Source organism: Bufo bufo, chromosome 1 (genome assembly GCF_905171765.1).
Source record: "Bufo bufo chromosome 1, aBufBuf1.1, whole genome shotgun sequence".
Lineage (NCBI taxonomy): Eukaryota > Metazoa > Chordata > Amphibia > Anura > Bufonidae > Bufo > Bufo bufo.
Genome location: NC_053389.1, coordinates 98,079,096 through 98,093,004, shown reverse-complemented (window position 1 = coordinate 98,093,004; position 13,909 = coordinate 98,079,096). Strand labels below are relative to the sequence as shown.

At 44.8% G+C, this 13,909-nt stretch overlaps 1 protein-coding gene across 6 annotated transcripts in view; it reads left to right on the top strand.

The window, feature by feature from the left end:
- KLHL17 (kelch like family member 17) overlaps positions 1-13,909 on the top strand; it is a 99,872-nt gene that overhangs the window by 47,506 nt on the left and 38,457 nt on the right. For all 6 annotated transcript variants that reach the window (XR_005778111.1, XR_005778110.1, XM_040427137.1 and 3 more), the window contains 2 exons: positions 6,210-6,331; positions 13,233-13,454. Coding sequence is in view for 4 of the 6 variants with exons in the window: in XM_040427137.1 (XP_040283071.1) it covers positions 6,210-6,331; positions 13,233-13,454 (344 nt within the window). In the remaining 2 variants the exon portion in view is untranslated. The remainder of the gene's footprint in view (positions 1-6,209; positions 6,332-13,232; positions 13,455-13,909) is intronic.

Genomic DNA, 13,909 nt, shown 5'->3' with positions numbered 1-13,909 from the left:
TGGGTGGTTTTAATCACTGATTGAAAGCGCTCTGTATATAAAGTTATACAAGGAAGGCTGTCAATCATTCATAGGACTGCTCACCGGACTCCTAAGTGTACAAAGAGCAGCGATTTTTAAATGAATCAAATATACCAAATTGTTTCCTACAAAAGAAGAGTTGAGGTCTTTCTGCACTATAACCTGCTGTCCACAGATCAGACACCGATGTGACAGGTTTCCTATTTTATGCTATCCATAGTCAGTAGATAAAGTTGGTTGAAATTGGCTATTTTGACAATTTCAGCCAACCATGATTTAGAAATTAAATACAAAAAATCTGATCTGGTGGGGGGTGGGGGTGGGGGGCAGATACCCTGTATGGTCATTTGTGTAAGCCCCCCTATAGTGTTTTTAGGTTTTTTTAAGTAGTCCCCTAACCTGCCATTATAGTCTGGCATATTGATGGTGGCATTGTTCATATAAATGAACCATTGCATGACTGATTAGCCTCTTTCTGGCTGCTACAAATGTTAAAGGGGTTGTCCGGACTTTTAATATTGATGACCTATCATCAGGAAGGTAGAAAAAGAATGGCACCGGCAGCATCTCACATCATCCAATCTTTTATTGCGACCTCAAGACAAGTAAAAACAGTAACGTTTCGGCTGAAACTCAGCCTTTGTCAAGCCTAATGACATCCACATTGTTACACATATATACACCCCACATATAAAAACACACCCCTTCCAATCACCAATGCTGATCACTGTTCCACCTCCTCTACCAATCACTATTGGTCATATAATCACCTAATAGGTTATTACCTTACACCTGCTTGTAAACATAGGAATGCAATGTTGGTTTATAGACATAGAATGGCGATGTTGGTCAAGTCGGCGTTGTCCCATGTGAAGTGCGCAGCCGCGCGCAGTTAAACTTGCTTGATAAGATGCGTCAAACCGTGTCCATGGTAACTGACGGCGCTCATTCATGCAGCCAACCGGCTGTCTCGAAAACCACATGACGTACGTGATCACTTGTCATGTCCGCAGACGTCATCAAGACGCATCCTCATACGTCCGATGATAATATCACGCGAACACTCACGTGCGGCGTCATTGTAGCGCAGCCTCATCAGTGCCATGGTAACGGGTGACGCATCTGTGGAAATGAAACAAACTTGTTTAGATCAAACTATTGAGCAATCACATGGGACAACTCCGTTAAACATGAACAAAGAAATCGCATATTTGGCGTAGCCATACAGTCTAAAATGCATCCATCAATGAGCAAATCAAATTATGACGGGTAAAAAAAATACATAATTAAACATCTACCATATATTGGAGATACATAATATGATTCACCTATTAGTGAAATAATGACACATCAGTGAATTTAGAGGCCATTGGCTACCCTCAGGAGTAAGGGATGGATCACCCAGGACTATTTTACATATAGCATAATAAAAACAAGATGTCCCAATACCTAGAGGACATATTAGCTACCCGACTTAGTCAATGGAAGTGACGTTGAATTCTATATTAAGGCCAAATGGTTGAAGGGACCTAAGGGTGTGAATCCATTTTAGTTCCTTTCTTCTCAGGATTCTCTTTCTATCTCCACCCCGTCTCAGATATCCTACACTATCAATAGCACAAAATCTTAATTGGTTTATGGAATGGTTATGTGCAATGAAATGTCTTGCAACTGGTTTATCTAATGCACCTTTCCTTATTGTACTTTTATGTTTATTAATTCTCTCTCTCAACTACATCGTGGTCTCCCCCACGTAAATCAAACTGCACGGACACTGTATCATGTATACCACATCAGTGGATCTACATGTATAGTGTCCTAGTAATTTTAAACAGCTTACCGCTGTAAGGGTGCGCAAAACCGTCGCCTTTCATGATGCAACTGCAGTTGCAGCATGAAAGGCAAGGGAAATTGCCACTCCTCACTGGTGCCAACCTCTTCTGTCTCTCTATATCTTTACCCCCTATGTCTGCTTTTACAATTTTGTCCCGTAAATTTGGGCTTCTCTTGTAAGCCATCATTGGGGGGGGCTGTAAATTCAATAACATTAGGCAATCCTTTATGCAGAATTTGCCATTCTTGTCTAAGAATGGCAGCAATACTTCCACTGTCTCCCCCATAAATGAGCGCCGTCAGTTACCATGGACACGGTTTGACGCATCTTATCAAGCAAGTGTAACTGCGCGCGGCTGCGCACTTCACATACGACAACGCCGACTTGACCAACATCGCCATTCTATGTCTATAAACCAACATTGCATTCCTATGTTTACAAGCAGGTGTAAGGTAATAACCTATTAGGTGATTATATGACCAATAGTGATTGGTAGATGAGGTGGAACAGTGATCAGCATTGGTGATTGGAAGGGGTGTGTTTTTATATGTGGGGTGTATATATGTGTAACAATGTTGATGTCATTAGGCTTGACAAAGGCTGAGTTTCAGCTGAAACGTTGCTGTTTTTACTTGTCTTGAGGTCGCAATAAAAGATCGGATGATGTGAGATTCTGCCGGTGCCATTCTTTTTCTACATTTATTATATGGCCTGTTGGATCAAGGGTCGACTGTAAGGCTGCTGCATTATTTTCATATCGAAGAAGGACCGCATAGTGCTGCTTCTATTTATATTTACTGCTATCATCAGGAAGGGTCATCAATATCAGATCGGCGGGGGACCGACACCCGGCACCCCCACCTATAGTGTGGACGTGCCGTCTTCTTTCTCTCCACCTATAGTGTGGACGTGCCGTCTTCTTTCTCTCCACCTATAGTGTGGACGTGCCGTCTTCCTTCTCTCTTCCCGTTCACTGTTGCTGTCTATGGCAAAGTAGCATCAGCATTGCAGGAAGGGAGAAGGCTGATGATAGGTCATCAATATTAAAAGCCCCAACAACCCCTTTAATGACTGACTTGGTCATAAGCAACCATTTTGGACATTATGGAGGCCCACCTTTCATTACTTAAAGAACATACAGATATACACACACCCTTTGCTTGCTAGGGTTTGCCTATTCGCATTAGACAGAACTCAAACTGTATGATTTCAGGGGAATTAGCCAGCCATCTTATGTCGATGGGGTTGTCCTGACTTTGCCCCGACAAAGGATCTCTTGGGAAAAAAGGCTAGGACATGTTTGATTTCATCATGCCAGTCATTATTCTTATAGCAGATAATCCATTGCAAGACTTGTCTGGAAGCAGCTGGTTATTCCCTTCTCCCCATTGAAACAAACATGTTTATGGGGTACTCTGGAGTAATGACTGTTCTCCTTCAGTCCATCCTTATTTAGGCCTCATTCACCCCTCCGTTTCCCTGTGATGACATCAGTGACAAGATGGTCAGTGGTTCATCTGTGATGATGTCCATGAAGCATCAGTGTTTGGTCTATGTCCATTTATTTATTTATTTATTTATTTCTGTCCGCGTGTCATCCGTATTCCATGTACTCTTTTGAGCTGAAAATTAATTTTAAGAGCATCTTCTAGCAACAATCAGTGGAACACAGATGGCATCTCGTAGACTATAATGGGCGCTATACAGTCGTGGCCAAAAGTTTTGAGAATGACGCAAATATTAGTTTTCACAAAGTTTGCTGCTAAACTGCTTTTAGATCTTTGTTTCAGTTGTTTCTGTGATGTAGTAAAATATAATTACACGCACTTCATACGTTTCAAAGGCTTTTATCGACAATTACATGACATTTATGCAAAGAGTCAGTATTTGCAGTGTTGGCCTTTCTTTTTCAGGTCCTCTGCAATTCGACTGGGCATGCTCTCAATCAACCTCTGGGCCAATTCCTGACTGATAGCAACCCATTCTTTCATAATCACTTCTTGGAGTTTGTCAGAATTAGTGGGTTTTTGTTTGTCCACCCACCTCTTGAGGATTGACCACAAGTTCTTAATGTGATTAAGATCTGGGGAGTTTCCAGGCCATGGACCCAAAATGTCAACGTTTTGGTCCCCGAGCCACTTAGTTATCACTTTTGCCTTATGGCACGGTGCTCCATCGTGCTGGAAAATGCATTGTTCTTCACCAAACTGTTGTTGGATTGTTGGAAGAAGTTGCTGTTGGAGGGTGTTTTGGTACCATTCTTTATTCATGGCTGTGTTTTTGGGAAAAATTGTGAGTGAGCCCACTCCCTTGGATGAGAAGCAACCCCACATATGAATGGTCTCAGGATGCTTTACTGTTGGCATGACACAGGACTGATGGTAGCGCTCACCTTTTCTTCTCCGGACAAGCCTTTTTCCAGATGCCCCAAACAATCGGAAAGAGGCTTCATCGGAGAATATGACTTTGCCCCAGTCCTCAGCAGTCCATTCACCATACTTTCTGCAGAAGATCAATCTGTCCCTGATGGTTTTTTTGGAGAGAAGTGGCTTCTTTGCTGCCCTTCTTGACACCAGACCATCTTCCAAAAGTCTTCGCCTCACTGTGCGTGCAGATGCGCACACACCTGCCTGCTGCCATTCCTGAGCAAGCTCTGCACTGGTGGCACCCCGATCCCGCAGCTAAATCCTCTTTAGGAGATGATCCTGGCGCTTGCTGGACTTTCTTGGACGCCCTGAAGCCTTCTTAGGGCTCTTTCACACCAGCGTTCTTTTCTTCCGGCATAGAGTTCCGTCGTCGGGGCTCTATGCCAGAAGAATCCTGATCAGTTTTATCCTAATGCATTCTGAATGGAGAGAAATCCGTTCAGGATGCATCAGGATGTCTTCAGTTCCGGAACGGAACGTTTTTTGGCCGGAGAAAATACTGCAGCATGCTGCGCTTTTTGCTCCGGCCAAAAATCCTGAAGACTTGCCGCAAGGCCGGATCCGGAATTAATGCCCATTGAAAGGCATTAATCCGGATCCGGCCTTAAGCTAAACGTCGTTTAGCATTGCCGGACCCGACATTTAGCTTTTTTAGAGTGGTTACCATGGCTGCCGGGACGCTAAAGTCCTGGCAGCCATGGTAAAGTGTAGCGGGGAGAGGGGGAGCAGTATACTTACCGTCCGTGCGGCGCTCCAGAGTGATGTCAGGGCGCCCCAAGCGCATGGATCACATGGATCACGTCATCCATGCGCATGGGGCGCTCTGACGTCACTCTGGAGCGCCCCAGGAGCCGCACGGACTGTAAGTATACCGCTCCCCCGCTCCCCGCTCCTACTATGGCAACCAGGACTTTAATAGCGTCCTGGGTGCCATAGTAACACTGAACGCATTTTGAAGACGGCTCCGTCTTCAAATGCTTTCAGTACACTTGCGTTTTTCCGGATCCGGCGGGCACCTCTGGCAAGTGGAGTACACGCCGGATCCCAACAACGCAAGTGTGAAAGAGGCCTTAAACAGAATTAAACCTCTTTCCTTGAAGTTCTTGATGATCCTTTAAATTGTTGATTGAGGTGCAATCTTAGTAGCCACAATATCCTTGCCTGTGAAGCCATTTTTATGCAACGGAATGATGGCTGCACGCGTTTCTTTGCAGGTCACCATGGTTAACAATGGAAGAACAATGATTTCAAGCATCACCCTCCTTTTAACATGTCAAGTCTGCCATTTTAACCCAATCAGCCTGACATAATGATCTCCAGCCTTGTGCTCGTCAACATTCTCACCTGATTTAACAAGACGATTACTGAAATGATCTCAGCAGGTCCTTTAATGACAGCAATGAAATGCAGTGGAAAGGTTTTTTTGGGATTAAGTTAATTTTCATGGCAAAGAAGGACTATGCAATTCATCTGATCACTCTTCATAACATTCTGGAGTATATGCAAATTGCTATTATAAAAACTTAAGCAGCAACTTTTCCAATTTCCAATATTTATGTAATTCTCAAAACTTTTGGCCACGACTGTAGACAAAAATAGGGCATGCTTCTATGGTGTAAGCCCAGACTGTAGTAAATCACTCTGTGAATACACACGTTAAAATCACCTCTGAATATGGCGTTAGTGTATGGCCATCTTTAGTCTCCTTTTTTCCTATAACCGTTACATCCTTATACACAGAGGGAGAAGATTGTCCTAGACTGAAAGATGACATGGCAGTCCACATGCACCCTTGCTGCTTAGGATTGTCGTGTCAAACAGAAAACCTCTATAAAATTGGCAGAGATATGTTAATCCAGTCCAGCTCACGCTATGGCTGCTTTCGCCGTACAAAGCATAATGGGTTTGTATTACTTTTCTCCTTGCAGATGAGATGAGTGAGAGTCGGCAGACCCATGTGACTTTGCACGATATTGACCCTCAAGCACTGGAGCAGCTGGTTCAGTATGCTTACACGGCAGAGATCGTGGTCGGAGAAGGAAATGTACAGGTATGGGAAACCATTAGGTACTGTATTTCTGTGTCACATACCAAGCATACATGTCTTCACACTGAAGTCCCTATGACTTATGCTCTGCGAACCCTACGTAGGAGTACAGGCAGGGTCGCTGCACATGCCAAGCAGGCAGTCTGCTCCATTCCATCTAGTCCCATGTCACACTGGCAGAGAATTCTGTTGGTATTTTGGATGTCACTGCACAGAATCCACCTAATCTCCATATAGATTTATTATTCCAATTTGCCATATGACTACATGCATCTGTTATTTGCTTGCTTAACGTTTGCACCTGACATTGTAGTACTAGGTTTTACCCATTACCTATCTATTTTAACCATCGTGGTAGTTGGCTAATGTAATGTTGACCGCAGGAGAGAAGGGTATGCTGATATGGCAGGCTGTCACCAGTCTACTTGTGATATTGTAAAATCACCCATATAGACCTGGGGGTACTACTATTGTAAATAGTTATGTTATGCATTGTTATGTATTTTGTATATATAGCCATTATTACCAGTTAAGGACATGGATGGCAAATGGTTGGCAAGGAACATGGCTGACCACCCTGTTCTTCCCCACTTGGTAGGAGTGAGCTAGTCCTGCTTCCTGCCAGGAAAGAGTTCCTGTGACGACATAGAGGATAGAGGAAGCACTCTACAGAGCTCCTTTCACACGAGCGGATCCCATGCATGGAATCCACTGCGTGAAAGAGAGCCAAGCCCCGTTCCGGACAGCAGAGACACGGAGCATTAACATGATTGATAATACTCTTTGCTTCTCTGATCTTTTTACTACAAAATCAGGGTGACAACTTTATCTCACTGTGATTTTGTAATAAAAAGATCACAGAGAGACATGGAGCATTATCAATCATGTTAATGCTCTGTGTCTCTGCTGTCTGGAATGGGGCTTGGCTCTCTTTCACGCAGCAGATTACCCGCACGGCATCCGCTCGTGTGCAAGAGCCCTAAGAGAGGTTCTCCAGAGAGATCAACTTAATGATGCCTCAAGTAAATCCTTGAGAAGGCAGACAGTATAGGGAACAGATACAACCAGCATTTAATGACGCTATTGTCAGGTGAGGGACTACAACTAAGACACCCATCACCCAGATTACTACTAGGCCAGTACAATAATATTGCTAAACTGCAGCAAACAAACCTGCCTCCATATTCCTTACTGATGCCAGAAAATTGCACTTGGCGATTGCTGCTGTTGAATGTACCTGAAGTTTTACGGTGCACTTAGTATAAGATACTTTTTTCCGCTTCATTGTGGCCTCATTTTTGAATATTACATTTCCACTGCACCAATCCCCAGGGAGTAATGGCTTGAGGGAGTACACCATGACACAACACTTCAGGGACACTACTACTCTTATCCTCTGCACCGGCTCCTCCAAGACTCTCTGCACATAGACATTAGATTTATGTCCAATCATAATGATGCTGATCAGCTGAGTGTGCATATAATTTGATACAGAGTCGATACGCTGCTTTGGAACATATCTGGCACTGCTTATCTCCTTAGGAACAAAGAATCATGGGTGCGGACTCCTTACACATTGGATAACAGTCGGCATGATTCTGTAAAATCTAATTAGCGGGGCTACTAGATCTTCCTTGGGCACTGCAATGAAGATGGGCAGACTTTCCGATGTGGCACCAGAGTTGTCTGCCTGTTCTCCACCAAATGTACATCTTAGCTACACTCGCATATGCGGTATAAACTCCAGTACTCTCTTATAGCAGAGGAACAGAGTACAAGAGTTTACCGTGTCCTGCTATGCCAGCCTGCCGGATCCCCATCGACTTATAATGGGATCCAATGGCTATCTGGACGCTTTCCGGCATAAATGTCGGCTTTTGGCCAGACAAAAAGTTGTGCTTGCAGTGCTTCCTGTCCATCCGAATGCTGGCATTTATGCTGGAAATTGCCCAGATTGCTGTCGGATCCCATTATAGTCACTGGTGACCTGGGCCACAAAGCTGTGTCCAGCTGTGCCGGATACAGTAATTCTGGTACTCTGTCCCTCTGCCCAAACAGAGTACTGGAGTTTATTCCGTGTGTAGCCTTAGGCTTTGTTCACATTTCCGTATCGGTGATGACATCCGTGATAAGGCGTGAAGATGTCCGTGAATGATGTGTTTGTCCGTTTTTTGCTCTGCATGTGTGATCGATATTCCACGTATACCACTAGGCTGAATACTGGTTTCTAGAGCATCTCTTACCAGCAGTCAGTGAAAAACCACTGACCTAACTATGGATGCTATCTGTGTGCTGTTAGCGGTTTTTCACAGACCCAAAGTAGTGCATGTCGACTTTGCACCGACCCACTGTCGGTTGAAAACCAATGATGTGCTAACATACACATTACAATCATCCATGCGCTGTCCATGTAGAACATGGAAAGCACATGTCTGTGATTCACTGCAGTGTGAACGAGGCTTTAGTTTGTAGATCGGTGTGTTAACTTTATCAGTTATTAGTGGCAGAAATGTTTTGATGGGACAGTGTCATGAATGTAAAAGTGAGGTTGAAGCATATCTGAAATTCTTTCACTGACACTACCTCGTGTTGTCTAATGCTGACCATATACACTTACAGTGGATATAAAAAGTCTACACATCCCTGTTAAAATGTCAGGTTTCTGTGATGTAAAACGATGAGACTAAGATCATTTCAGAACTTTTTCCACCTTTTTAATGTGATCTATAAACTGTACAACTCAATTAAAAAACAAACTGAAATCTTTTAGGTGGAGGGAAGAAAAAATATAAAAATAAAATAATATGGTTGCATAAGTGTGCACACCCTTAAACTAATACTTTGTTGAAGCACCTTTTGATTTGCACTCGGTCTTTTTGGGTATGAGTCTATCAGCATGGCACATTTTGACTTGGCAAGATTTGTCCACTCTTCTTTGCAAAAACACTCCAAATCTGTCAGATTGCGAGGGCATCTCCTGGTCACAGCCCTCTTCAGATCACCCCACAGATTTTCAATCTGATTCAGGTCTGGGCTCTGGCTGGGCCATTCCAAAACTTTAATCTTCTTCTGGTGAAGCCATTCCTTTGTTGATTTGGATGTATGCTTTGGGTCGTTGTTATGCTGAAAGATGAAGTTCCGCTTCATGTTCAGCTTTCTTTCAGAAGCCTGAAGGTTTTGTGCCAATTTTGACTGGTATTTGGAACTGTTCATAATTCCCTCTAGCTTAAGTAGGGCCCCAGTTCCAGCTGAAGAAAAACAGCCCCTTGGCATGATGCTGCCACCACCACGCTTTACCGTGGGTATGGTGTTCTTTTGGTGATGTGCAGTGTTGTTTTTGCGCCAAACATATCTTTTGGAATTATGGCCAAAAAGTTCAACCTTGGTTTCATCAGACCAGAACACCTTTTCCCACATGCTTTTGGGAGACTTCAGATGTGTTTTTGCAAAATGTAGCCTGGCTGGGATGTTTTTCTTCGTAAGAAAAGGCTTTCGTCTTGCCACTCTACCCCATAGCCCAGACATGAAGAATACGGGAGATTGTTGTCACATGTACCACACAGCCAGTACTTGACAGATATTCCTGCAGCTCCTTTAATGTTGCTGTAGCCTCTTGGTAGCCTCCCAGACCAGTTTTCTTCTAGTCTTTTCATCAATTTTGGAGGGACGTCCAGTTCTTGGTAATGTCACTGTTGTGCCATATTTTCTCCACTTGATGATGACTGTCTTCACTGTGTTCCATGGTAGATCTAATGCCTTGGAAATTCTTTTGTGCCCTTCTCCTGACTGATACCCTTAAGGTTCCATTCACACGTCCGCAATTTCGTTCTGCATTTTACGGAATGGATTTGCAGACCCATTCATTCCTATGGGGCAGCACGATGTGCTGCCCGGACACGGAATTGCGGATCTGCACTTCCAGGTCCGCACTTCCGTTCTGCAAAAAAATGGAACATGTCCTATTCTTGTCTGCAATTGCGGACAAGAACAGGTATATTCTATTAGTGCCGGCAATGTGCGGTCCGCAAAATGCGGAACGCATATTGCCGCTTTCCGTATTTTGCGGATCCGTGGATCCGCAAAACACGTTGCGGACGTGTGAATGGAGCCTTAAGGGCTCATTCAGACGGCCGTATGCTGTCCGAAAAAAATACTAAATGCTATCCGTTTTTTTTTACGGATCCGCAAAAAAACTGATCCGCAAAAAACGGATAGCATTCAGTATTTTTGCGGACCCATAGACTTCAATGGGGCCATGTCCTGATTTTCACGGACAAGTATATAGGACATGTTTCATTTGTTTTGCAGAATCGTGGAATAGAAAAGGGCCCCATAGAAGTGAATGGGTCCGCATCTAATGCGCAAAAAAAGATTTGCATATGGCATACGGCCGTCTGAATGAGCCCTAACAATGAGATCCCTCTGATGCTTTAGAAGCTCTCTGTGGACCATGGCTTTTGCTGTGGGATGCGACTAAGAAAATTTCAGGAAAGACCAACTAGAGCAGCTGATCTTTATTTGGGGTTAATCAGAGGCACTTTAAATGATGGCAGGTGTGTGCTGACTCCTATTTAACATGATTTTGAATGTGATTACTTAATTCTGAACACAGCTACATCCCCAGTTATAAGAGGGTGTGCACACTTATGCGACCACATTAATTTAGTTTATTTTTGTTCCCTCCACCTAAATGATTTCAGTTTGTTTTTCAATTGAGTTGTACAGTTTATAGGTCACATTAAGGCTACATTCACACGTCCGTATTTTTCTACATCCCGATTTTCGGTCCGTTTTTTGCGGATCCGTTGTTCCTGAAAATGTTTCCGTATGTCATCCGTTTTTTGCGGATCCGCAAAAAACGGAAACATGTGAAAACTCAAATCCGACAGTATATTCTAACACAGAGGCGTTCCCATGGTGATGGGGACGCTTCTAGTTAGAATATACTGAGAACGGTGTCTATGACTGCCCCCTGCTGCCTGGCAGCACCCGATCTACAGGGGGCTGTGATCCGCACAATTATTGTGCGAATCATAGCCCCCTGTGAGAGATCAGGTGCTGCCAGGCAGGAGGGGGCAGACCCCCCTCCCTCCCTCCCCAGTATTAAATGTGCCCAGTGCGGCCTCACCTCTCCCCCCCCCATCATCGGTGCCCAGTGCGGTCTCTCCTCTCCCCCCCCCCCCCCCCCCATCATTGGTGGCAGCGGAGAGTACCGATCGGAGTCCCAGTTTAAATCGCTGGGGCTCCGATCGGTTACCATGGCAGCCAAGACGCTATTGCAGTCTTGGCTGCCATGGTTACTTAGCAATAAATACAAGCATTATACTTACCTGCGACTGCGAGCTGCGATGTCTGACCGGCCGGGAGCTCCTCCTACTTGTAAGTGAAAGGTCTGTGCGGCGCATTGCTTTTAGCACAGACCTGTCACTTACCAGTAGGAGGAGCTCCCGGCCGGACACACATCGCAGCTCGCATTCGCAGGTAAGTATAATGCTTATATTTATTGCTAAGTAACCATGGCAGCCAAGACTGCAATAGCGTCTTGGCTGCCATGGTAACCGATCGGAGCCCCAGCGATTTAAACTGGGACTCCGATCGGTACTCTCCGCTGCCACCAATGATGGGGGGGGGGAGAGGTGAGACCGCACTGGGCACATTTATTAATACTGGGAATCCGCACTGCACTGGGCACATTTATTAATACTGGGAATCCGCACTGGCCACCGATGATGGGGGGGGGGAGAGGTGAGGCCGCACTGGGCACATTTAATACTGGGGAGGGAGGGGGGTCTGCCCCCTGCTGCCTGGCAGCCCCTGATCTCTTATAGGGGGCTATGATATGCACAATTAACCCCTCAGGCGCAGCACCTGAGGGGTTAATTGTGCAGATCACAGCCCCCTGTAAGAGATCGGGTGCTGCCAGGCAGCAGGGGGCAGTCATGTACACCGTTCTCAGTATATTCTAACTAGAAGCGTCCCCATCACCATGGGAACGCCTCTGTGTTAGAATATACTGTCGGATCTGAGTTTTTCACGAAGTGAAAAATCAGATCTGTAGAAAACTTACTGGGAATCCGCACTGCCGCACTGGCCACCAATGAATATAGAGGGAGGGGGGCACATTTAATACTGGGGAGGAAGCCTAATTTCCAGGAACGGAATCCGCATAAAACGGATGACATACGAATGTCTTCCGTTTTTTGCGGATCCATTGACTTTGTATTGGTCCAGGATCCGATTTTTCAGGACAAGAATAGGACATGTTTTATATTTAAACGGACATGCGGAACGGAACAACGGAAACGGACAGCACACATTGTGCTGTCCGATTTTTTTCCAGGACCCATTGAAAATGAATGGGTCCAGATCTGGTCCTGATCTGTTCCTGAAAAAACGGAACAGATCAGGAAAGAAAAAACGGACGTGTGAATGGACCCTAAAGGTGGAAAAAGTTCTGAAATGATTTATCTTTGTCTCATTTTATTACATCATAGAAACCTGACATTTTAACAGGGGTGTGTAGACTTTTTATATCTACTGTATGTTTGTCATTGGCACCTAGAGTGAAATATAAGGATATTTCCAAATTTTGTGCAATACTGAGTGACTAACAGAAGAATTAGACCAGGGATGGCCAACCTGCAGCTCTCCAGCTGTTGTAAAACTACAACTCCCACCATGCCCTGCTGTAAGCCGATAGCTGTAAGCAGTCTGGGCATGCTGGGAGTTGTAGTTTAGCAACAGCTGGAAAGCTTCAGGTTGGCCATCCGTGCATTAGACCTTGAGTCTATCATTGCGTCATGCAGAAATATCACACAGTGCACTGCAGGCTTTGTACGTAGCTGTGCAAACTATTCAATCATTGCAGAATCGCCCACTGACACCCAGCTTTTCCCTGTTCCAGACTCTGCTGCCAGCCGCCAGTCTCCTGCAGCTGAATGGAGTGAGAGATGCCTGCTGCAAGTTCCTGCTCAGCCAGCTAGACCCATCCAACTGCCTTGGCATCCGTAGCTTTGCGGACACGCATTCCTGCAGCGACCTGCTCAAGTCCGCGCACAAGTATGTCCTGCAGCACTTTGTAGAGGTGTCCAAGACTGAAGAGTTCATGCTGCTGCCTTTAAAACAGGTAATCCTAATCCAGATTCTTATTAATCCTTTGTAACGCCATGATCGAATGTAGTGCCATTCTTAGGAAATAGTTTTGACTGAAAATTGGTTCCATCCATTTTTATTTATTTTTTCCTGCACTTATATAAGGCTGACATATTCCGCAGCACTTTACGGACATTAGCATCAAGCTGTCCCCAGTGGGGCTCACAATATAAAGTCCCTATCAGTATGTCTTTGGAGTGTGGAGGAAACTGGAGTACCCGGAGGAAACCCAGGGAGGACATACAAACTCCATGCAGATGTTGTCCTAGGTCGGATTCGAACCCAGGAGCCCATCCATCTGAATTGTTTCTGCACTGTGTGCGTGTTTTGATAAACCATATTTAGATTTGTGGAACAGTCAGTCACAAAAAGATCTGTAACAAATCTGCGACTATACTACTACCATATACTTGGGGTCCTGATTCATGA